This window comes from Meriones unguiculatus, chromosome 9 (assembly GCF_030254825.1).
Source record: "Meriones unguiculatus strain TT.TT164.6M chromosome 9, Bangor_MerUng_6.1, whole genome shotgun sequence".
Classification (NCBI taxonomy): domain Eukaryota; kingdom Metazoa; phylum Chordata; class Mammalia; order Rodentia; family Muridae; genus Meriones; species Meriones unguiculatus.
The window spans coordinates 49516865-49541033 of record NC_083357.1 but is presented as its reverse complement, the minus strand read 5'-3'; the positions used below and the strand labels follow the sequence as shown (position 1 = coordinate 49541033).

The 24169-nt window shown below is 41.1% G+C and overlaps 1 protein-coding gene across 5 annotated transcripts in view; it reads left to right on the top strand.

Moving 5' to 3' along the window:
* The first annotated feature begins 2951 nt into the window (after positions 1-2951).
* Positions 2952-24169, top strand: part of Ift88 (intraflagellar transport 88) — a 95177-nt gene continuing 73959 nt past the window's right edge. For 2 of the 5 annotated variants that reach the window (XM_021639078.2, XM_021639076.2), the window contains exons 1-9: positions 2952-3107; positions 6900-6995; positions 10439-10501; positions 12782-12838; positions 13887-13940; positions 14505-14568; positions 16273-16342; positions 18305-18395; positions 22371-22475. In XM_021639078.2, coding sequence (XP_021494753.1) covers positions 6906-6995; positions 10439-10501; positions 12782-12838; positions 13887-13940; positions 14505-14568; positions 16273-16342; positions 18305-18395; positions 22371-22475 — 594 coding nt within the window. In that variant the 5' untranslated portion in view covers positions 2952-3107; positions 6900-6905. Of the gene's footprint in view, positions 3166-4943; positions 5020-6899; positions 6996-10438; positions 10502-12781; positions 12839-13886; positions 13941-14504; positions 14569-16272; positions 16343-18304; positions 18396-19771; positions 19881-22370; positions 22476-24169 lie in introns of those variants that run through there. The other 3 variants (XM_060391119.1, XM_021639077.2, XM_060391120.1) reach the window with 3 other exon arrangements.

Genomic DNA, 24169 nt, shown 5'->3' with positions numbered 1-24169 from the left:
CTTTGCCTCCCAAATGCTGAGCAACATGCCAGGTTCCTAAAAAAAAAAAAAGAGCTAAGGCCAATGAGAAAACTGTATCCTATACCCTGGAACATGTTGAGAAAAACAGAGCATGTCCAGAAGTTCTCAGTACTAGTGATGATGATGTCAGTGTTAAATCACCTGAGAGGTGAGAGGCAACCAAGACTTGGTTTCTTCTAAAATGATTACTAGGGCACCAGATCCCTCAATCAACAACTGTAATAATCATTTTGTCCCTATACCCAGGATTGCCTATTGACAAACTGGAAACATGTTGGTTCAAGGCTAGGGTGGGGTTCCATGGTAGAAGCATGTACTTTCTACTCAGGGAACCCTGGGTTCCACACCCAGCTTTACAAAGAAGAGAAAAGGAATGATTACACACTACCCTCCAGAAGTTTCCCAAAGGCAGTCTCTGCTTTCTTAGCAAGGCCAAGTCCAGAGTCCTATCCAGTGTTCGTGTCTCTTCCCCAGGGCAGAACTGCTCCAGATCATTGCATTGCTTAATAGGAATGGGTTGGTTGGTTGGTTTTTTAAACTTCATCTTTGCCTCTAAGTATTCTATTTCTCCTGGACAGAAGAAACGGTGAAAACAGGCGTAGGTTAGCACAGAAGCTCCCAATGTATGTTGAGGAAAGACCTGAAAAATCTAACCAAAATGGACAGGATTGAGACTGAAGTTTGCTTATTAAAGGTAGTGTATTAGTCGGGGTTCTCTAGAGTCATAGAACTTATGGAATGAACCTCTCTCTCCCTCTCCATATGGATATATATATATATATATATATATATATGTACATATATATGTATATATGCACATGGAATTTATTGGAATGATTGCAGGCTGCCTTCTATGATGGCAACCTTAGCAAATGAATGCAGTAGTGATTATGGAAGCCAACTGGAAAAACACCAGACCAGGCCAAGATGACTGGAGGAAAAAACACCGAAGACAAGGGGTGACTTGTGAGATCTCAAGCATGAGCCAGGTATGGTGGTGCACACTTGTAATTCCAGCTCTCGAGAGGCTGGGGAAGAACCGTGAGTTCAAGGCCTGCATGGGATACACATAGTGACCTGCAGGCCAACCTGGCCTACATATTTTCCCACCCTCATTACCTTCTCTTGTCCTTTCAAGTTGTCTTTCCACATGCCCTTATCCTAAAATACATCTCATCCACTCACTCAAAGGATTCCAAACCATCTTTTTTTTTTAGGAATTGATGAATCCCAAATATGTATCTCTAGATGGGGGTCTCTTTTCTGAGCTCTGTTTGTGTATTATGATGGTGGGAATTTGAATCAGGGCCTTGCACATGCCAAGCAAGTGTGGTAACCCTGAGCCACACCCCTAGCCCTATCCTCTGAGCTTTATATTTTATATGTAATTGCTTACTGGACATCTCTTTTTGTGTATTCTACAGGCATCTGACACTCAATGTGTGCAAGGCTAAACTCAGTTCCCCTTCAAACCTGCTTTTCCTCTTGTTCTCCACATTCATATGTGGAGCTCACTTTTGCTCCATTACTCATGTCATGGGATTCATGCTTGTTTGCTTCCTGTGCATCCTGCTGCATATGTAACCAATTACAAACTTGACAATTCACTCAATAACCACAGAGGAAACAATTCAAAAATACCTATTATCTGATGAACTTTTATTTTAACAAAAACATAATAATGGCTTCCTCTTAGACAAGGCCTGGGCACCCAGATATGCAGTCACTAAAAAAGGTTCAGTGCTGGGCAGTGGTGGCACATGCCTTTAATCCCAGCCTTCAGGAGTAAGAGGCAGCCAGATGTCTGTGAGTTCAAGGCCAGCCTGGTCTACAGAGAGTTCCTGGACAACCAGGGCTACTCAAAGAAGCCCTGTCTCATAAAAACAAAAATAGCAAACAAAATAGGATTCAGTAACTCTGTGTTTTTAATCTTTCTGTATTAAAGTGAAGTAACTTGAAAGAAGGTCCCTGTGTTGTTTGCTAATTAACATACTTACAATTTGCTGTAGGATTTACCCCATTTGCAAACTAACACATTAGCCTATCACTCTTACCTTTTTAATGTTAGTACAAAACATCTGGATCAGAAACAAAAGAGTTTAATATTCAAAGTACACCAAGTAGCCTGAGCCGGATCAACCTGCAAGTCTGTCCCCTACACTTCCATGTGCCCCGTGGGCCGCTAAGGTGGGTGCTATGCATGCAATGGCTTTCTGACACAACTGAGCAAGGTTAGGAAACCTTAGTCTTTTACAGTGGACTTCAAGTCAACATGCCCAGCTTCTGTTCCGGAGGAAAACTTATGGGATTTTTGTTTGGTTTTTTGAGACAAGGGTTTCTCTGCCTAACCTTGGCTGTCCGGGGCTCATTCTGTAGACCAGGCTGGCCTCAAACTCAAGAGTTTCCACCTGCCTCTGCCTTCCCAAGTTCTGCGATTACAGGCCTGCGCCAACCGCCCAGCTTCATTATTTTGTTGTTAAGATTGGGTCTCGAGTCGCCCCTGCTGGCCTTGTACTCCCGATGGTCCAGTCTCCACTTTCCAAGTGATGGAGTTACAGATGTGCATTCATCACACCTGGCATTACATTACCATTACTTTTAATTTTTCAGATTAAATTTATTTAAGAGAGCACCCAGACAGGATCATCTGACAATTTACGGTGTGACGAATAAAATTCTACGCGCTGTCCCACACAAAACAGCCTTCCAAGGGTCCCAGGCCGTGTGCGATGGCTCCGGGACACATTTCATTCACCCGGCCATCACGCTCCGGTCGCCCGCTCCCGGGATGGTTGCTTTGGGAGTCACACGGCCTGGGTTTCCTTCTTGTGACCACCCCTAGTGCCTACAGCTCCTCCGAAATCACGGTAAGCAGCCCCCACGAACCGCGGGCCCGCCGGTCCCAGCAGCCCTGCACTTCCGGCCCCGAGCTTCCGGCCTCGCCTCCGCGGCGCAGAGGCCTGTGGGAGCGGCTTCCTTGGATTCGCGCCTGGCAACGGCTTGGCGTCCAGCTCTGGCCTGCGGAGGCTTAGGTGTCGCGTCTTCCCGCGGCCCACTCGTGGTCAGCCCGCTCCCCTCGGCGCGAGGTAGGAGAAGGGCCCAGACCCTCGCGGCCGCCCTCCCTGCTGCCCTGCTGCCTGCCCGGTGCGTAGCGGCGGCGGGGTCGCGAGAGCAAGCCGAGCTCTAGCGATGCACTTCGGTAGCCAGCACTTTGTGCTCCTTCTCAGGGGCTGGACAACCCTGCTCCACCTGGCCTGGCGACCCTGGCCAAAGTCGCAAGGCTTAGCGATGTCATGGCACCAGTGAAACTTTTAAAGAGTTTCACAGTGGGTAACAGCAAACATTTCTAACACCTGAGTCAGGCCAGCTTTGATACTGCCTAGTTATCAGGAGTGAAGGCAAGCATACAGAAAAGAATGCGTAAAGCACAGTCCTACAAGGATCAAAACATGTCCCCTAAGGGTTGGTTCTGGGACACCAGCTTTCCCAGGTGCTCAGTCGCACCTATAAGATGGTATGATACTTGCACTGTATCTAAGCCATTTTTCCATTTTGTCATCTTAGACTATTCGTTAGCCAATAATCATTGACTAATCTATAGTGTCAAGTAATTTAATGGCTTTCAGGGTCTGGGGAGAAGGAGGGATGGGCAGTAATTGCTAAAGAGCTTCAGGTTTTTGTTTTTATAGGATGAAGAAAATGTTCTGAAATTAGCAGTGATGGTTGTACACCTTTTGATATACTGAAACCCAATGACCGATACATTTTATTAAGACCTAGGCTGGCTGCTAACTTGCTGTGTACTTGAGGCTGACCTTGAACTTCTAAACTTTTTGCATCTACTTCCTTAGAATGCCACCACAGCCTGAATGGTAGTGTAAAAGGGAGAGTCTTGAGCTTTTAAGACAGTGGTTCTCAATCTGTGAGCTGCGACCCACCTGGGATTGAATGACCTTTTCATAGGGGTCATGTAAGACTATTTGGAATATCAGATATTTACATTACAATTCATAACCAGCAAAATTATAGTTCTGAAGTAGCAATGAAAATGATTTTATGATTGGGGTTCACCACAACATGAACCGTATTAAAGAGCTGCAGCATTAGGAAGGCTGAGAACAACTGTTTTAAGAGAGCTGAAGTAAACAGTGAGCATGGTTCACTGTAATTTTGACTTAGAAAATGCTACACAACTATCCGTGAGGTTCAAATCTCAGGGTTCTGTTGGGCATGATGGCACATGTATTTAATTCAAGCACTTGGAAGGCAGAACCAGGCAGATCTTGGCAAACTGGAGGCCAGCCTGGTGTATTTCAAGGCCAGCCAGGGTTACATAATGAGACTTTGTCTCAAAAAAGAATAAAATAAACAAATAGAAAACAAGCCCCCAAAGCAAACAAACAACAAAAAACACTTGTGAAACTGACCGGGTCATCAAAGGTAGGTATAATTAAAAAAAAAAAAAATCTACCAAGTATTTGAAAGATCTTAGTTTAAAATAACAGTTGCTGGGTGTGGGGCCTTTAATCCTGGCACTTGGAGAGGCAGCAGTAAGTGGATCTTTGTGTGTTCAAGGCCAGCCTGGTCTACAAATTGAGTCCAGGACAGGCAAGGCTACACAGAGAAACCCTCTCTCAAAAAACAAAAACAAACAAACAAAAAAGGTAGTTTGCACGCTGTTGGAGCTGGTAGATGTGCCTAGGCCAAACAGTGGGCTGGACACCAGATGGTAGCCCAAAATGAGTGCTGAATTTTTACTTCATGTGTTAAAGAATGCCAAACAATTCTGAACCAAAGGGTGTGTTGTTTGTTTATTATTGCGTGTACATGATGAGGATAAGGGGTTAGAATATGCCAAATGCACCCTTGGAGGTCAGAGGTCAGCTCTGTGAAGTCTGTTCCTTCTATTCACCTTGATGCAGGTTCTGGGGATGGAACTCAGGCCTGTGTGGCAAGCACCTTTGTCCGCAGAACCATTTTACTGGCCCCTGAACTGAGGTATGATATAGATTCTCTGGTTATTGAGCAGATAAACAAGGCCCCCAATGTGCACTGCTGGACTTTTGGAGTTCATGGTTGGGCTAACCCGTGCCTGAGCTCCCTGCCACACTAAAGTGATCATTGCTGAAAGGAAAAGGCTGTCCCTGAGCTAGCAGAGGAGCCTACCAGGAAAAAAGATCCCAGGAGGACCGGTGAAACAAAGCCCGCAGCACATACAGGTTAAAATGTGGTGGGGGCGTTACAGTATCTGAATCTCCAAAGCCCAATTTTAGTATTCAGACGGTTCTGAGAACCCACATACGCTTGGTATTATGCCAGACAATAAGAGGAAACGGAATTTTCTTTGGAATTTACCAGCACACTGAAGATACAAGTTAGATAGACACTGTAGCTCAGCGCTACATTTCCTGACTGACTACCTTCCCCACCAACACTCCCAGTTTTCCTAAGGCACTGACTTGATTTCAGAGGCATTTTGGGACCCTTTCCCAGATGCTCACATAGTACAGTTCACACGCCTCTCCTACAAGTATGCTTTATAATGACATGGTGTTCTGCCTGCTCATCTTTCTAAGCACTTATGAAGACTTCCAACTGTGCAGCAAAGTTTAGACTTTTACAGTGACTCTGCTTGCTGCCACCTGGTGCCTTCCATCATTTTCTACACTTCCTTATTATATATCCCCTCATCTGTCTCTCTCAATGTATCTTCTTTTTGTGCCTTTCAAAATAGATTACAGACATTAAACTTTCCCTTAAATACACTGCATATGGCATATATTTGGACATTTGTTTAAATTTTTAAATTTTGATATAATTACAAATATATGATTACAAAGTATATTTGATATAATTTCAAAGAAGAACAGAACTAAGTTCATATTTGCTGGATTTCTAGGCAGATGCTCTACCATGGTGTTACCCGCCAGTCCCTTTGCTGCGCTTTCACCTTGTATGCCAGTGTGACCCAAATCCTTATCAAGATAGAGAATATTTAACATCACTTCATAACATTCTCTCAGGCCCATTTCTATTCACTCTGTCCTACCCAGGCCCAAGAAACAGCCATTGTTCTGTTTTCTACTCTAGATTGGTTTTGCCTCTTTGGGAACTTCACAGAGGTGAAGCGATGGCCAGTGTGTTATTTTCATAAGGTTCCCTTCAGCGCAGCGTCTGTTCCATGTTCCTTACTGCTGGGCATTTTCTAGTTGTGATTAGTACTCCATGGCATAAATAGGCCGTGTTTTGTTCGTCCATTCTGTTGCAGGCCACCGGGGCTGACCATTTGGGGCCACTAGGAAAAAATAACACTGCTATAAACATTCTTACATTAATATTTTGGTACACATATGTTTTCATTTCTGTCACGAAAATACTCGAGAATAGAATTTCTAGGTCATGAAAAGTTAACAGCATGACGTAGCAGCCCTTTTCCTAAGGTTGTAACTGTTTATGCTCTCACTAATGATATAGACACACCTACAGGTACTCCAGTTGCCCTCCATCCTTGCTGACCTTGTGTGTTGTTAGTTTTTTAAATTAGTGCTAATGCTGGGGATGTAATGGGTTTTGCCTTACATTTTAATTGATAATTTCATTTTTTTCTGAACTTGAAATCCTCATTGCCTGTCACTTACAAAGAAGATGTGGAATAAATATGAAATGAGGGTGTTGGATATATGTTTTGACGGTTTGGCAAATTTAATAAAAAAAAGGATACTATAAAATATGAACGAATTTGATAGATATTTTGAACTAAGAATTATTTCTTAGGACTGAATGTGACTTGTAGCATGCTGAGCATGCATGAGACTCTGAATTCAATTTCTGGCATCCAAAAAAATGAATTCTTATGCCAGGAACATTTTTATCAACAGGTACAAATGATGGAAAATGTGCACCTGGCGCCAGAAACAGATGAGGATGACCTTTACTCTGGTTTTAATGACTACAATCCAGCCTACGACACTGAGGTAAGAACACTTGTTCACATTGGTTTTTTTGTTAACCAGTTCAGCTGATTCATGAGGACTTCAAGTTTAAGTGGTTTTTGCTTTTTGTGTGCTTCAGACTAAGTAAAGTATTAAAAACTAGAAAACTATTTATTGAAGAGCCTCATGATTCCTCACAATGAAGTGGCTGCAGCAGAAGGAAGATCATGAGAACAACTGTGTGACTGAGTTAGCATAGCTGTGTGCTTGTACTCAGCTCTAGCTATAGGCATAAGTAAAAGGCTTAGATAACCCGGAGAGACCTAAGATCAGTTTTGGGTTTTTTTTTGTTTTGTTTTGTTTTTTGTTTAAAAAAGTTTTTGAAATATTTTAAAATTTTTTGTTTTATGTGTATAAGTGTTTTGCCTACATGTATTTTTGTGCACTATGTGCATGCCTGGTCCCTATGGAGGCCAGAAAAGGGCATCAGATCCTTGGAGCTACAGACACTTGTGATCCATGGTTCTGGGCACCAAACCTAGGCCCTCTACAAAAGCAGCAAGTACTTTTAATCACTGAGCCATCTCTCTAGCCTGTTTGTTTTTGCTTTTCTAGTCTCTATTGTCTTATTTGGGATATGTTGACATACAAGATCTGGTCATGGTCTCAGGATTGTAGGATGGAAATGCAGTTCAATTCATAGAGTGTTTTCCTGGCATGTATGCACAAAGCCCTGGGTTCAACTCCAGCATTATCTTCAAGAATCTTAGAGCAGAGACCACCTTTGTAGTGCTCTAATTTTTAACTGCCATGTAGTTATTTTTTCTCTTGTTATGTGTGCATAAAATTTTTTATAGAGAAATTAGGAAGTAGAAGTAAGTATAGAGGAAAAATCAGAGTCAAAGAAATCTCAGAAACAACCACTTGTGAAACAGATATGGTAGTATACAGCTGTAATCGTCACACTTAGGAGTCCGAGGCAGGGAGATCATGGTTTGAAAGCCAGCTTGGTCTACTATTGAAACTCCTGCCTCAAAAGCTCTCATCCCCCAACAGGAAAGACATAATTACTGTTAACATTTTGTGGTGTTGTCTTTTATTTCTGCATATGTATACATCTTTTATCATATTTAGGATTGGCAACTTTGTTTGCTTTTTTTCCCCACTTAACAACATCATGTTACGATGCTACCTGTGTAAGTGAATAGGTTTTCATGGCTGCATAACATTGAAAATGTTCAGCTGATTAGACTCTTTTGTTTGTTTGCTTGCTTTTCAAGATAGACTTTCTCTACGTAGCCTTGGCTGTCTTAGAACTTGCTCTATAGCCCAGGTTGGCCTCAAACTCAGAGATCTGACTGCCTCTGCCTCCCGAGTGCCAGGATTAAAGACATGTGCTTCACCTGGCTAGACATCTAGACCTATTTTCTATCATAGGTTTTTCCCTCCAAGTTTTTTGCTATTGTACATAACATTTCAACAAAACATGTGAATGTATAATTTCTGTATTTTGATTAAACTCCTTTAGGATAGAGTTACAGAGTGGAATTAATGACTCATAAAAGTATCAGTTTTAAAGAGTCAGAAACTGTCTACCCTCTCAAGTTGTCATGGTATGTCTTCATGACTCAATTTGAAACAAGAATTAAGAGACTCCTAAACAAATTGCACAGCAAAATGACATTTGGCCTATTCATGGATTTCTTCCATCCTAACTAACGCTGTGAAGGAAACATGTCAGTGTATAACTGTTCACTTGAAGTTTGCTTAAGATGTTCATATGCAAGTTGGTGATTAAGGCACAAAGAGAAAGTGAAGAGTGGTATTTGTTGTTTGTAACTGGTGTATTGATTGGCTATTTTTTTAACTTGTGGGTTAGTTAGATTTCTTGGCTAACCCGTTTTTACTAATAGTTTAGGGATCTCAAGAGGCATCTTTTTGCCAAAAGATCTACTGAAGTAGAAGTATCAGTTATGGTGCTGCTTATCTTTGACTGTATTTTCACATAAAAGCTCCCAGTTTTATGACCAAGAGCTGTGCACACATTTAATTTGTATATTTAATATGAACTTATAATTTTATATGTAATACCATGTTTTAAAGTTTTTTACTCGCATCCTGGTTATGGCGATATTAGTTTTAGTTGATAGTGACTATGTTATGTACATTGGCTATATTTACTTTTCTTACTGTTCATAACAAAATACCCGAGCCTGGAGCCATGTAGAAAAGAAGAAATACTTAGCCCACAATTTTGAGGCCAAACATCCAAGAATAGACAGCTGTATCACTCATCCTCATCAATATCACATTAATTACCATTCCTTAGTAACATAAATGTTACTTGGCATGTTACCATTTGTGTCATGACACAGACATGTCTACAAGAGAGTCAGCTCACATGGTGAGGTAGACAGCCATAGTGGAGAGGAGCCAGCCTTACTCTCACAACCTTCTCTTCTCTCAGGAACAGCAGTAGTCATGTCTAAGCACAGCAACTCAGTAACCTCACTACTTGGCCCCACCTCTTAACGAGCCACATTGTCGGCACCCCACACTGAGGACTGAGCCTCTGTCCTTAAATCTCGGAGGTAGAAGCCACATCCAAACCACAGCAGCAAGTGTGCTTTTCAGGGAGCAGACTGAATTAAACCAAAGGCATCTGTGAGGGTTGTGTTCGGTGTATCTGAACTTAGTCCGGAAGCAGGAAGTGAGCTTAGAAGATGAGCAGTTGGACATAGGATGCCAGGTTACTCAGAACACATACCCTGCTTGACTATAGTCCTTTCCTCAGGCTTCCTTGAGGGAAGTTAATTAGAGCTCAAGATCAGAAAAGTTTATTTCAATGGAGACATTGGTTCCCACCTGCGACGCAGGTTTCTGTTTTTTCCATGGACAAACAGAAAAGAAACACAGGAAATATTTGCCTTCTTGCCTCTAGAGAACATGGCCCTTTCCATCCTGCAGCTTTTTTAGATAGTTAGTGTGACCCTGAAATACTAGAGGAAGGGTGAAGAGAGGGAAGGGCAGGGAGGGGAGGAAGGGAAAGATTGGAATCTCACTCCCCCAGCCACGAGGGAGAAAGGAGGAATAGTCATGTTCTTGAATATTTGACATTTAGCTAGGTGATGGCTAGCTCTTTTAGGGGGTTTGGTTATTTTAAATGATGTTAAGTACGCAGTTCTCGTCCATAAAACTGAGGACCTTCCTGGAAAGTGTGAAGTCAAAGGTACACACCAGCATGATTAGTCCACCTTGGAAGATCTTTTTGCAAAAAAAATGTTTCCCAAGATTCCAGAGAAGTAGAAGCATTGAAATTGGGGATTTGGGGTGTAGAATTTGAAGACAGGAGTCTTTTTGGGATATTTTATTTGAGTCTATTCTATTTGGGGTAAGATGAATTATAGAGAGTCTTGAATATGAACCAGAAGAGTTTAAATTTTGTCACACTTATTGTGAATGTTAAATTTGCCTTTTTACTTTAGGAGTTGGAGAATGACACAGGTTTTCAGCAAGCAGTGAGAACCAGCCATGGCAGAAGACCTCCAGTAAGCAAATTAAAAGTAAAATTGTAGATACCATGTTACAAAATTTACCATCATAGTTATGTGTAGGTGCACAGCCCAGTCATGCTGAGTACGTTTATGTTGTTGTGGGGGTCTCCGGGGGGGTCTCCTCCTGTGGCTCCCCTAGCACCCCAGGAACTACCATTCACATTCTGTTTCTAAGACTTTGCTACTGGACACTTCACACAGTGGACTCATGCAGTGCTTGCTTGCTGCATGCTGGCACATTTTACTTAGTAAATGTTCTTGAGGTTCATCTTTAGATTCTCTGTGTTGTCCTCTGTGTAGATCCATGATTTGCCAAGATTTTGCTCCATTTCTGTGGATTATTTTTGTTGCTGTTGATTATATTCTCCAGTACTCAAAGGTTTTTGGCTCAGTGCAGTCCTGTTTGTCTGTCTTGTTGCCTATGCTTTTGGTATCATGTCCTAGAAATCACTATGAAGACTAAGGCTGTGAGCTTTTCTTTTTCTTACTGTTTTCTCCCAGGAGGTTTGTAGTTTTGGTTTTTAGTATGTTTTGAATTAATTTTATGGGTGTGTTATAAGATAAAGTATCAACTTTCGAATGTTGGAAAGGCTGTCCTTTCCTCCTTGAGTGGTCTATTTCAGTTTATGAGTGCTCACGTAAACCAGTTTTACTAGTTGCTAACAATAGAAGATTTTTGTATTGTTTCAGAACTGTAATTGCCACCTATTCCTGTTTTTGGTTTTATTTTGTTTTGGAGATGGAGTATCACCATGTAGGCCAGACGGGCTTTGAACTTGTTCCCATGTAAGCCAGGGTCACAGGTGTGCGGCACCATGTCGGCTCACTCCGCTTTTATTGTTCTCAGCCTTCTACTAAAACTGCTGGTCTTCTGCTTGACTCACTGAATGGGACCGTGCTTGTCTAGTATTTCTGCTGTGTGTATGCTTTCCGGATAGCTTTCCATTTGATTGCTCTCTGTTTGATTTTCTGACCCTCGTGTGTAGCCTTTTGAGATGGTCCACTGAAGCCTGCAGTATTACCAGGCTGTCTCCCTGGCAGGCCCTCTCCTTCCACACTTACTACCTGAGTTTGAGTGTGAGAGCTTTGCTTGGCTTCTCAGCCATGCCTGGGGAAAGAAGCCTTGAGGGTGAAGAACTGACCCAGTTCTTTTTTTTTTTTCTTCCTGTCTTAAGATTTTATGTCTGACTTTAGTAGTTCTTTGATGCATTCAAACAGCATGTGGGGTGTGTGTGTGTGTGTGTGTGTGTGTGTGTGTGTGTGTGTCTTAGCATGCACGGGCCTGGTGTGCACACAGCAGTTGGTTGGAGACTTTCTCTTCTACCTCTCCATGGTTCCAGGGATTGAACTCAGTGCTCTTGTTTTACCTGACAAGTGCTTTTACACACTGAGCCATCTCACCAACCCAAACTTGGTTTTTTTAACAAACATTTTGTCTTGGCTTTCTTAGTTGTTCTCAGGGGGAAGGATTGTAAAATAGTAGTCCAGTATAGCAAGAAGCAGAATTCCTTTTTGAATGATATTCAGTTATGCTCAACACCCAAAGTGCTGGGGACATTTTCACGTGGTCCCTTTTGAGTCTAGTGCCAATTGTATGACATGTTTTTGTAACCTCTGTATGCAATATCCTTTTTACTTAAAAGTTAAAGAAATTTGATTTCAAAGATATTAAACATAGTTGAGGGAGAATTGTTTTTATTTTATAGATGCCAAAGCCTGGGTCTGTTGTTGGGGTCTATGGCTGGTCTGCAGTGGGCACTGAATGAGTGATGGATGCAAGCATGGAACCTGGGCCTGCTTATCAGGACCTCATGCCATTCCAAAGTCCCTTTCCTTTAAGAGGAATTTCAAACTGAGTCTCCTCCTCAGCACTTTCAATGCCTGAACATCCTTGTATTTGAGCAATCATTCTAAGTATGACATATTTCTTTTCCTTCTCTCTCGATTATAATTACATTCCTCTCTTCTCTCCCTCCAGATTCCCCCATATGTCCCTCTCTACTCCCCTTCAAATTCATGGGCCTTTTTTCATTAATTGTTACTGCATGCATATATGTATATATGTGTATATTCCTAAATATACTGCTCAGTCTGTACGATGCAATTTGTGTGTATGGGCATTTGGTATTGGCATTGGCATTGGACAACCAATTACTGTGTTCTTCCCTGGGGAGGACCACAAAATACGACATACTTTTGTCATGAGTCTCTTTGCATTTTCGAGTATGTAGCCAGATCTGAGTCCTGCTAACAATGCTTGTTTTCCTCCCCAAGGTAACTGCTAAAATACCAAACACAGCGGTCAGCAGGCCCATAGCTACGGGATATGGGGTAGGTTCTTTTAGGCTTCTAAAAGTATTTAGAAAATACTAAGAGGCTTCTTAAATGTAAGTTCATAGGAGGCAGTTCTAAATAATCTGTGCCAATTCATGACCTAGCTGTACAGCTATATATATTAAAAAGTCTAATTTGAGTAATAGCTTTGGGTATTTTAGTGAGTTTGATTTATGCACAACTATATTTTATTACCCTTTTCTGTTTGTAGATCTTCTTGTTTGCTGATTGGTTTCTGTTTCCTACACAACATAACCAACTCTGTTTTATTCCCTTCATGAGTTCTACATGAAGTTAGGTGTTATATAAGCATAATAGTGTTTATAAGAACTTAACCCATCAATATAAATGAAAAGATGAAATTTAAGAAAATGCTTCAGGGATGTATATATGGGTTTTATCTTATTGACCCTTTGGAGAAAATAGTCTCTAAATCCCTTTAATAATCCTTTTGATCTTACGTAACTTACCTAAATATGTTTTGGCTTACATAAAATAAGAAAAAAGTGGTAGAAAAATGAAAGACTAAAGCAGAGTAACGTTTAAAAGTCTTTATAATCATGTACTCTAAGGTCAACAAAATGGTTTCCCAGCTCAGAGGCCCAGAGCTCTTGCCTGCACAGCACTTCTTTACAGCCTTCTGCATGAGGCCTAAGGAGGATTTGCGTTTGGTCTTGTTTCAGAGTCAGAGGAGGTGAGGGGACAGATATTGCCAGTTTTGCAGATCAAATGGTCTTTGTCACAACTATCCATGCAATGGTGCTTGGAATACAAAAGCAGCCACGAGCAGTGTGTAAATCCATGGGGCTTTGTTGTAGTCCAGTAAAACTTTATTTATAAGCAGGTGGTTAGTTGCTTACCACTCACCTTGTTTAAGAGTTTTGTAAATTGATCCCGCACTATGAGGTGACTAATGGAAAAATGTTGATTGTGCTTATGGATAGATATGGTGATGAAAAAATTAAGAGAAATGCCTACAATTTGATTTGTAAAGTTTCAGGCAGCTTTTTTAGGAATCTGTTTAACTTTCTTTTCTGCTAATTAGTCCAAGACATCCCTGACGTCATCAATGGGAAGACCAATGACAGGGACTATTCAGGTATGTCTGCTTGTGTGGCTTATTTTGTGCCTTTCTTGTGACTTAGAGTTTATTACCAAAGGTTTTTTTCTCTTCTTGTATTTTAACAAGGATGTGACTTACATAGTAACACCTTTACAGTGTGGGTTAAGATTTGTGTTATTCTGAATCTTCAGAAGTATGCTTTCTTTGGATTTGCATGCTCCAGTATCAAGTGAGATCCTGTTGAAGTTGACGTAGACTGATGCTTTGCTCTTCTGGAGTAGCTGTATCTCATTCTCCTGTGCTGCCGTCTTCAGCAGTCCCTATGTATTCTCTTTGGCGTGTGGGAGACCAGCCAGAAGTACAGGAGTGGCTGACATAAAAGCTGATTAGTTTATTATTTTCAAACCAAGAGAAGAACAGTTGAGTGTGGCATTTAAAGGGACAGAGAAAGAGAGAGGGTTGCTGCATGAGCTGCAGAGGTAACGCCTGAGGAGATGGTTATTAAATCAGACCTAAAAGAGGATGTGTGCTATGTGCACGCTTGCCAGTAGGAATAGTTCTTATTCACAGATACATTTTAAATGGTTCTTGTTTTTGAAGGATGGAGTTGCTCGGCCCATGACAGCAGTGAGAGCAGCTGGCTTTTCCAAGGCAGCTCTGCGAGGTTGGTTCATTACCCCAGCACTCAACCCCAGTGTTGTATATGCTTAGCATTTCAATTTTAAATAAAATCAAGCATGCAATTGTTATAAGATGCACCGTGGTTTTAGGTACCATTGAGACAGGAAAGGGGTAAGCTGGCTGTGGTGGTTCACACATGTAACCCCAGCACTCGGGAGGCTAGGGAAGGTGTGCCATGTGTTCTCTAGCGTGGAATACATATGGACAGCCTGCTCAAATAGATGACTAAGAGGAAAGGGCTGGTGAAATTGTGCTGTAGCTCATTTGGGGTGGTAGTTAACGCCAGTGTGTAATTTGTCAAAATGTGTTGAACTCTACACCTAATTATAAAAATATAATTTTGTATAAGTTAAAACTTGATCCTAAAAATGAAAGGTGAAAATATTCTTTGAATATGTAAGTTAAATAATTAAAAATAAATCCAACAAGAGTTAATGTTTATTATACCAATAAGAAAAATTATAAGGGTCTGGTGAAGGGGCTGAAGGTGCCATGTTGGGCTGCTGAGAAAGAAGCCCCTGAAACAGCCCAAGAAGCAGGCCAAGGAGATGGATGAGGGAGATAAGGCTTTCAAACAGAAGCAGAAAGAGGAGCAGAAGAAACTTGAGGAGCTAAAAGCCAAGGCCACAGAGAAGCGTCCCTGGCCACAGGTGGAATTAAGAAATTTGGCAAAATTAAGCTGTTCCTCATATCTGAGATAAAGGCCCCTTCCATTCCTATTTAAACATCTGGATTCCCTGCCATAACATCTTGCCACCTACAGCTAGAATGAAGTATTATCCTGGAGCCTATTGCACATTGTAATAAAAAAATGGCTCATTGTCCCGACTGTTCAGCAGTTACTACCTCAGCTGTGAATTTAAAGTAGACCCAGTCTGGAATCCTGCCAGAGCCTGCTGTTTTTGTTGTACTCTCAATTCTGTATCACTTTGATTTAAACCAGCCTATTTATAAGGAGAAAAGAAAGAAAGAAAGAAAGAAAGAAAGAAAGAAAGAGAAAGAGAAAGAAAGGAAGAAAGAAAAAAAGAAAGAAAGCAAAGAAAGGAAGGAAGGAAGAAAGATTATAAATTTAATCCTAGGTTATCCCTTACATGCTTGATAACTTGGAGAGATCTCTGAAGGAAGAAAGTGAATACCAAAGGAGTAAATTTTTTCTTTGTTTGTTTAAGATTTATTTATTTGGACCTGGAGGAGACAAGGGAGGGGCCACAATCAATATATAAAATTAATAAATTATAAAAAAATAAATTAAAAAAACAAAATCAAGGCATGATAGGGGAAAAGATTTATTTATTTATTATGTATATAGTGCTCTGCCTGTATGTATGCCTGCACACCAGAAGAAAGCATTAGTTCACGTTATCAATGGTTGTGAGCCACTATATAGTTGCTGGGAATTGAACTCAGGACCTCTGGAAGAGCAGACAGTGCTCTTAACTCTGAGCCATCTCTCCAGCCCCCTTGTTTTTGTTTTTTAATCTATAAGTTTTGTTTATAATTTCATGTGTGTTAAAATATTAACAATTTCCACAAAATATTTATGTAAGTGTAATGTTTTACCTATTGAACTTCTGCCATTTAATAAACAGGTATAGGTCTTACCACTGATCTTACACTATTTAATAAATGGTAACTTTCTCTTCAACTTTGCTGGATCATAAACTTAAACTTTTGAATTGTGTCTCAGGCTCTGCATTTGACCCCCTCGGCCAGTCCAGGGGCCCTGCTCCTCCTTTGGAAGCCAAAAACGAAGACAGGTATGCAAGGCCTTATACTGCTGTGTTGTTGCTGCTGCATGGTTTTTTTTCCCAGATACATAATGTTAGCTGTGTGGCAGTACACTGATAAACTTCATCCTCAATTCTTGGACTTAGTGAAGAAATACAAATCTAGGATAGTCAAGTGAGGTTGTGCAGTTCCATTGGACTGTTAATTGACTGAAGTTGTGTTTTAACTTTCGTGAGTAGTGATTCCTTTGAAGGCCTAACAGGATTATAAATGTTGTGTTATTTTGAAAGGGTAGTTTGCCATATTATTTTTTGTTTTTTATTCATTCTTCTCTCGTGTATCACATCCCCACCACAGTTTTTCCGTCCTCCTCTCCTCCCAACCCCTACCTCACAACCCGTCTTCCCCAGGTCTGCTCTCCCTCCGGTTCCCTGCAGAAAAGAGCAGGCCTCCCAGGGATATCAGCTGAGCACAGCATAACGTAACGAGTTACAGGACGCCCAGGCACAAACCCTCATATCAAGGCTGGATGAGGCAGCACAGTAGGAAGAGAGCGTTCCAAGAGCAGGCTAAAGAGTCAGTGACAGTCCCTGCTCCCACTGTTAGGAACACCAAGTTACACAACCATAACATAGCAGAGGGCCCAGGTCAGACCTGCACAGGCTCCCTGACTAAGCCTTGCTTAGTTGATTCTGTGGGACTTCTTGTGGTGTCCCTCAAGTTTGTCAGTATTTATTGAGCAGTTTAATTGGGGGGGGGGGGACTGAAGTCATATGCTTTCTCACTGAGCTACAGCCTCATCCTCAACAGAACAATTCATTTATAGAGAACTCTGTATAGTTGTCTAGACAGAACCCCAAAAGCTCCAGGGTTTACAGCTGTGTGCATTCACTGCTGCCTATGGCCTTGATAGACACATTGTATATAGAGAGCAGCTGGCAGGTTACTGAGTTTTCTGTGAGCTTCACACATGAGAGTGAAGCTATTACTATCACCAGTTGAGAGAAGAATGGAAGCCCAGCACTTCACTTGCGGAGCCTGGCAAAGGGCGGGGCTGAGATTCAAACTCAGCGTGTCAAGTTCCAGGTGTGTGTGTGTTTGGTTGATTGGTTGGTTGGCTTTGTGGTGCTGAAGGCCCAACCCCGAGCCTGGGATATGCCAGCAAGCACTCTTCTACTGTACTGTGTTCCGAGCCCTCCACGGCGGTTTAAAACTGAAGGTCTGAAGCAGTACTCGGGGATGTTATATATATTATACAAGTTACCTTTCCACTAACAAGGAACCCCTCCTTTTGGCTTTTCCCAAGAGCCTGCTTATCAGTATGATGCTTAGAGAGAGGTGAGAGTTCAGAATAACTACATTATTGAAAAGTTTAGCAGATAAAAGTTCCAAGATTTCAGTCCCTTTCAACAAAGCAAAGATCTTGGTAGCTTTCTACCACAAACTCACATGCTTTCCTTCCTCGCTGACTTACTTCCTTTGTGATCTTTCTAACTTTAATTATTTTTCAGTAATTGAAGTTGTTAGGGTGTCACATTTACTTCAGTGTGTAATTATTACACTGGTACTAAGTAAATGTTCATTTTATTTTAATGTTTATTTATTATGAATAATTCTCTAATGTAATTATTAAGTACAACAGTATGGGTGTCTTTTGCAATTCTATGTATATCCTTATTTGAAATCTGTTTTAAAAGCTTAATAGCATTTAGTTGGTGATGTTAAAAAGCAACTTGTGGGGTTGGAGAGATGGCTCAGAGGTTAAGAGCACTGGCTGGTCTTCCAAAGGTCCTGAGTTCAATTCCCAGCAACCACATGGTGGCTCACAACCATCTATAATGAGATCTGGTGCCCTCTTCTGGCATGAAGGTGTACATGTAGGCAGAACACTGTATACATAACAAATAAATCTTTAAAAAAAATAAAAAAGCAACTTGTGCTATAGATTTTAGTGGTTGAATGATTTAATTGTTTTTTTTTTTTTTCAACAGTCCAGAAGAAAAGATTAGACAGTTGGAAAAGAAAGTAAATGAATTAGTAGAAGAAAGCTGTATTGCCAACAGTTGTGGAGACTTAAAACTGGTAAGCTGGTACCCGAGGAGGACTCCGATTCCGCCATCTGTGTAGATGTCTATCTACTTTTAAGTACGTACATTCACATGCATTTTTCCTTTTGCTGCTGACTGGCCTCAGGGTTTGACTAAAGCATTCATTTTGAGAATTTTGCATTACGAATCATGACACCACAATTGGATGACTCTTTAATTTTGTCGTTTTTTTAAAGATTTATTTATTCTTTATGTGCATGAACATTTTGCCTATATATCACATGTGTGCAGTGCCTATGGAGGCCAGGAAAGCATGCTGTGTTGGATCCCCTAGAAGAGGAGTTACAGACTGTGTGAGCTGCCATGTGGTTGCTAGGAACCAAACTCTAGTCTTCTTCAAGAGCAGCAAGTGCGCTTAACCTGGAGCTGTCTTTCGAGCCACAACTCTTTTTCTTTTTCTTTTTTTTTTTTGGCAGGGAGCTGTTTTAGAGACAGGGTTTCTCTGTATAATAGCCCTGGCTGCTGGCTGCCCTGCAACTCACTCTGTAGACCAGGCTGGCCACGAACCCACAGAGATCTGCCTGCCTCTGCCTCCCAAGTGCTGGGATTAAAGGCCTGCGCCACCACTGCCCAGCTCCAACATTGGTCTTTTTAATGTTATGTAGTACTTCCAGAACTCGGCTACCGTGACTCATGAATCACATTGTGTACTGAAGAGTACTGTTTTCCATTTTTAATGCGGCAGGATTTCACTATAGCCAAGAGTGGCCTGGACCTTATGATCCTCCTACTTACACAGTTTTACCTTCTGAGTGCTAGGCGTGGGGGTAGGCATAGAATACTATGCCCAGCTTCCTAAGTTCTGTTTTCTCATTGAAACCTTGCCAGCCTGTTTTTGTGAGTAAACCACAAAATCTTGGCTTGCTTTTCAGGAATCCAACTCTGCTTTATAATATGCAGATCAAACACATTAGCAATTAACTCCCAAGTTAACAAATAATGCATTAAGGCAAGAAATAAAAACAATTCCCCTTAGAGCAGTGGTTCTCAACCTGTGCATCATGACCCTTTCACAGGGGTTGCACAGGTATTTACATTATGATTCATAACAGTAGCAAAATTACAATTATGACATAGCAACGAAAAACACTTTAATGGTTGGGGTCTCACAACATGAGGAACTGGATTAAAGGGTCGCAGCATTTGCAAGATTGAGAACCACTGCCTTAGAGTCATTTAACCAAGAGTAAATCTAGATTTGAATTCTTTGCTTCATACTTCCTGTGTCTTCTATCTGTTGCATGAGTCTGAATCTGTGCCTGTATCTGAATTCCTGTCTGTCCTCATGTGTATGTCTGTGTGCCTGTCCTTAACGAAGGGCTTCACTCTGTATTTATTAAACAGCACAGAAAGCATCACATGGAGAAGGAATGGGATACTTTACAGAAATCTTTTAACAGTTCTACAAAGGATTAAGTCATTGGTTCCGACTGATCTCAACTTTTCCTGACAGCAAATGGTACGACAAACACCACTGTTGATCAGTCAGTATCCATAAATGGCTGCTTTCAATCTTTATGGTAGATTTTAGGAAGTTGCTTTCAACATCTGTGTTTGCTAGTTTCAGCAAATGATACACGGGCATTATCTGGGTAAGGGCATGGAAGAGAACGTAATTTAAGATTGCAGATGTGTTAGCTTAGGTTCCAAAAGAGACCTCTAAAGCAAGTAAGGTTGTTACATTGATTCTTACGCTTTTCATTTAAAGAAGTGGTTCTCAGCCTACCTAATGCTGTGACCCTTTAATACACTTCCTTGTGTTGTGGGGATCCCAGCCATAAAATTAATTTCATTGCTACTTTATAACTAATTTTGCTACTGTTGTGAATCATGATGTAAATATCTGTGTTTTGCAGTGGTCTTAGGTGAGCCTGGGACATTCGACTCCAAAAGGGTCTGAGTCACTGAACCCAAGGCAGGTTCTTCAGCAAAGTCTGAGTAGACAGTAGGGTGTCCGTCTTCAGTCCTAAATGATTCCAAGGGCCATCATTAACTCTGGCTGTGAGGTCCAGCAAAAGCTCCAGTCTCTTAGTCTGTAAGAGATATTTTCAGAATATTATTCCACCACATTTTAACATAAAAATTTCCCTCCTTCCTCCCTTAACTCTCTCCTTCCCTTTCTCCCTTATTTTCTTGTCCTTGTGCATGCTAGGTAAGCCCTCTTACCATGGAGCTTGCCACGGACCGGCCCAGTTGGGCTCCCGGTGTCCACAGGAGAACAAGGCTTTGGACAGGAAGACATAGTTTTAGTGATGAATTGACAGGCAGAGACACCTTGATGGTTTTGACTCTGCTGCACTTTACTGAAATCAAGCTAGTATTTTTATAATGATTTCACAAAAGGCACCTTAAAATTGGCATACTTCCCAGAACATTCAGACTTTTACCAAGAATACAAAGTTTACATTTTAACTCAAAATGCAGTCAAACATAAAGCAGTGCCCACAAGAAATCTTGGCCTAAAAACTTTTTGATCAGAGCAAACAAAGAAAAAGAAACCTCAAATGTAGTTTCATTATTGCTAACCAGTGAAGAGGAAAGTCAGGAGCTAAGTCAGATGCCTGCCAAAATCTTTCTCTGTATCAAAATCTAACTACACCTTTGTTAACCATCCTCCCATATGTCCTGCTAAAGATTCATAATCTTCCTTAGAAACAAGGCACTGAAGGGAGGGGAAACTCCCGCCAGCTGCACCTCTCATGCTATTTTTTCTTAAGAAGGAGCCTATTATTTTTTTCACTATTCTTAATGCCTATTAATACTAAATCTAATTTATTACTTTTCTTAAACTTATTTCTTTTACATTTTATTAAAGCGTTTAATAATCTACTGCTAATAAATTTCTTTATAGAGTTAGTTGTGCTGTTTCAGGAATCACAAAGAAAGATAAAAAAACTCATTAATCCAGCCCCAGAGCCACAACTGAAAAAGCGTAGAAATCTCAGAATACATCTCTTTTCCAAGTGGGATGAATCTGCCAGGGACCTTCCAGGGAGTGAATTTCGGAAGAAAGCGTGTCTCCCGCCCTGTAGCACATGCTACTATGGCGACACTGGCGTGGGTGTGGCAGAGCTATATTCATAGCATTCTTTACTTTTTTTATTTTGAGATAGTCTTTGTTGCCTAGGTTGGCCTTGAACATGTGATTTTTCTGGCTTTTTGCTCCTCCTCCTCCTTCTTTTCTTCTTCTTCTTCTGCTACTACTACTTCTACTTCTTTCTCTTCTTTTGGTTTTGTTTTTTGAGACAGGATTTCTTTACCTGGCCTTGGCTGTTCTGGAACTCAGTATGTAGAGCAGGCTGGCCTCAAACTCACAGAGATCTGCCTACCCTGCCTCCGTAATGCTGGGATTAAATGTCACACCACCAAACCTGGCTGCTAAACCTTTTCTTTTACCGTGGTTTGTCACATTACTTTGGTTCTCAGACCATGCAAGTATACCTTTCCATGACTTAAAAGATAAGTCTCTTATCATACTTCTTTGTGGAAATCAATAAAAGGTCCATAGCATTGTGAGTGTGCTAAGATCCAAGGTAAACATTTCCTGCCATAGTAGGCCGTAGTTATCTCTTAGCATGTTGAATTTTGAGCAGCCCTAAAGAAACAAAATCTATCCAAATCCTTACCTTTTAAGATTAAATAAAGTACCCAAACATTCAGGAATTGGGAGGGAAAAAGAGTTACATTGGCATAATCAAGTCTAAAAGGAGGCAGAGAGTGTGTGGTACAGGGTTGACGTGATATACCCTTTCCCAGCAAGGCCACGTAGATGCAGAGCTCTATGACACAGAGCTCCAGCCTAACAAGATTCTGCGGGATTTTATATGAGGCTGCAGAGGGGCATTCAGGGGAGTCTGATGTAGAGGATGAATTCAGTCGTGCATCACAGAGATGCATAAATACTGGTGAATGTACAGACCTGTCTTACCAAGTCTCTGTCTTATTTCAGGCCTTAGAAAAGGCCAAAGATGCGGGAAGAAAAGAGAGAGTCCTGGTGAGACAGCGAGAGCAAGTCACAACTCCAGAGAACATCAACTTGGATCTAACATACTCCGTAAGTGTCAGCGCGCCTGCCGAGTACAGCGTGCTCACCAGGATCTCTGTATTTCTGCCCGTGTTGCTTTTTGTTTCTTTCTCCAGTGTTAAAAGGATCGAAGCCAGGGTATTGAACATCCTGCTACAAGAAATTTGTACAGACTTACGGGGTACTGTCTTAGTAACTTTTCTGTTGCTGTGGCAAACCACTGTGACTAAGGTAGTTTACATAAGAAAGCATTTACTTTGGGCTCACAGTTCAGAGGGTGAGTCTGTGCCCATCATGGTGGGGAGCGTAGCCACAGGCCACCAGGCATGGAGCTGGAGAAGGAGCTGAGAATTTACGTGTTGAGATGACATCTACAAGGCAGAGAGAGAAAGCTGACCGTGAAGGATGTGAGCTTCTCAAACACCCCCCCCGTGACACACTTCTTCAATAAAGCCACACTTCCTAATCCTTCCTAGACAGTTCCACTAATTTCAGACCAAGCATTCAAATATGTAAGGGCCACCCTTGTGTAAAACAGCACCAAGTACCATGTGATATTTTGACAAATGTATGCATTGTCTAATGCTTACGTCTGATTTAGTATATCTGTCTCCTCAAACATTGGTCATTTCCTTATTGTAAATGCAGTCACATTCCTTTCCTCTAGCCTTTAAAAATACATAGTATATTGTCATTATTTCTGGTTCTCTTAGTGCAAAATAACACCCTGCAACTTTCTTTTGTTGAGACATTTTCTTACTACATAGCCCAGCCTGGCCTCGAGTTTATCATCCTTCTGCCCCAGCCTCCTACATGCTGGGATTATAGGCTTGTGCAGTCATGCTCAGCTACACCATAACTTCTTACTATAACTGTAATTTTTTATCCACTGGCCAGCACCTTCTTTCCTTTGCTTCTCCTGGTCTTTTTGGGTTTGCCTAGTTTTATTTTTTAAATTTGATTATTTCTTTAGGATTATACTAATATATTTAGTTTGTGAGACATTCTTGTCTTTGGCTTAATTGGTTATTCACTTCATTGTTCTTATCTCTGTGACAGGAATTAAACCTAGGGCCTCATGCATGCCACGTAAGCGCCTCATCATGAACTGCACTCCCAGCCCCCAGTTGTCTTAGTAAATAATTGCAAGCTCATGTTCTTATCCCTTTATTGTTAATATTTATGCTATACTCAGGCTTGTCTTAATGAGATGCTAGTATAGATTTTTAAGTCAATGAATATGGGAAGACAGTGGGAAAAATCAATGCCTTTAATTTCTACAAAATGTGTTTAATGCTGAAAAGTTTCTTCCTTGATGTTTACATCGCTGTTTAAAAGATTGCATTTTCAGTGGGCTGAGCCTTATACATAATGAAAAAGGAAGCATCTAAAATGCAAAAAAATACTAGATATAGGTGGACACCTTTAATCCCAGAACTCATGAGACCGAAGAGGCAGATCTCTGTGAGCTAGAGGCCAGCCTGGGCTATAGAGTGAGATCCTGTCTCAGAAAAAGATCTTGTTATACAAGTTCTTCTTTGATTCACTTTAGGGCTTAGGCTATTTCTACATGATAGTTCATTTCTATTTATAAGGAAAACTAACTAGTCCTTTTCTTGATTATCTCTTTTTTCTACCAGTAGCACTAACAATGTACATTTATTCTTTGTGGGCCTTCCCAAGATTACTGAATGGCAAATACTACCCAAATTAAAATAAAAATA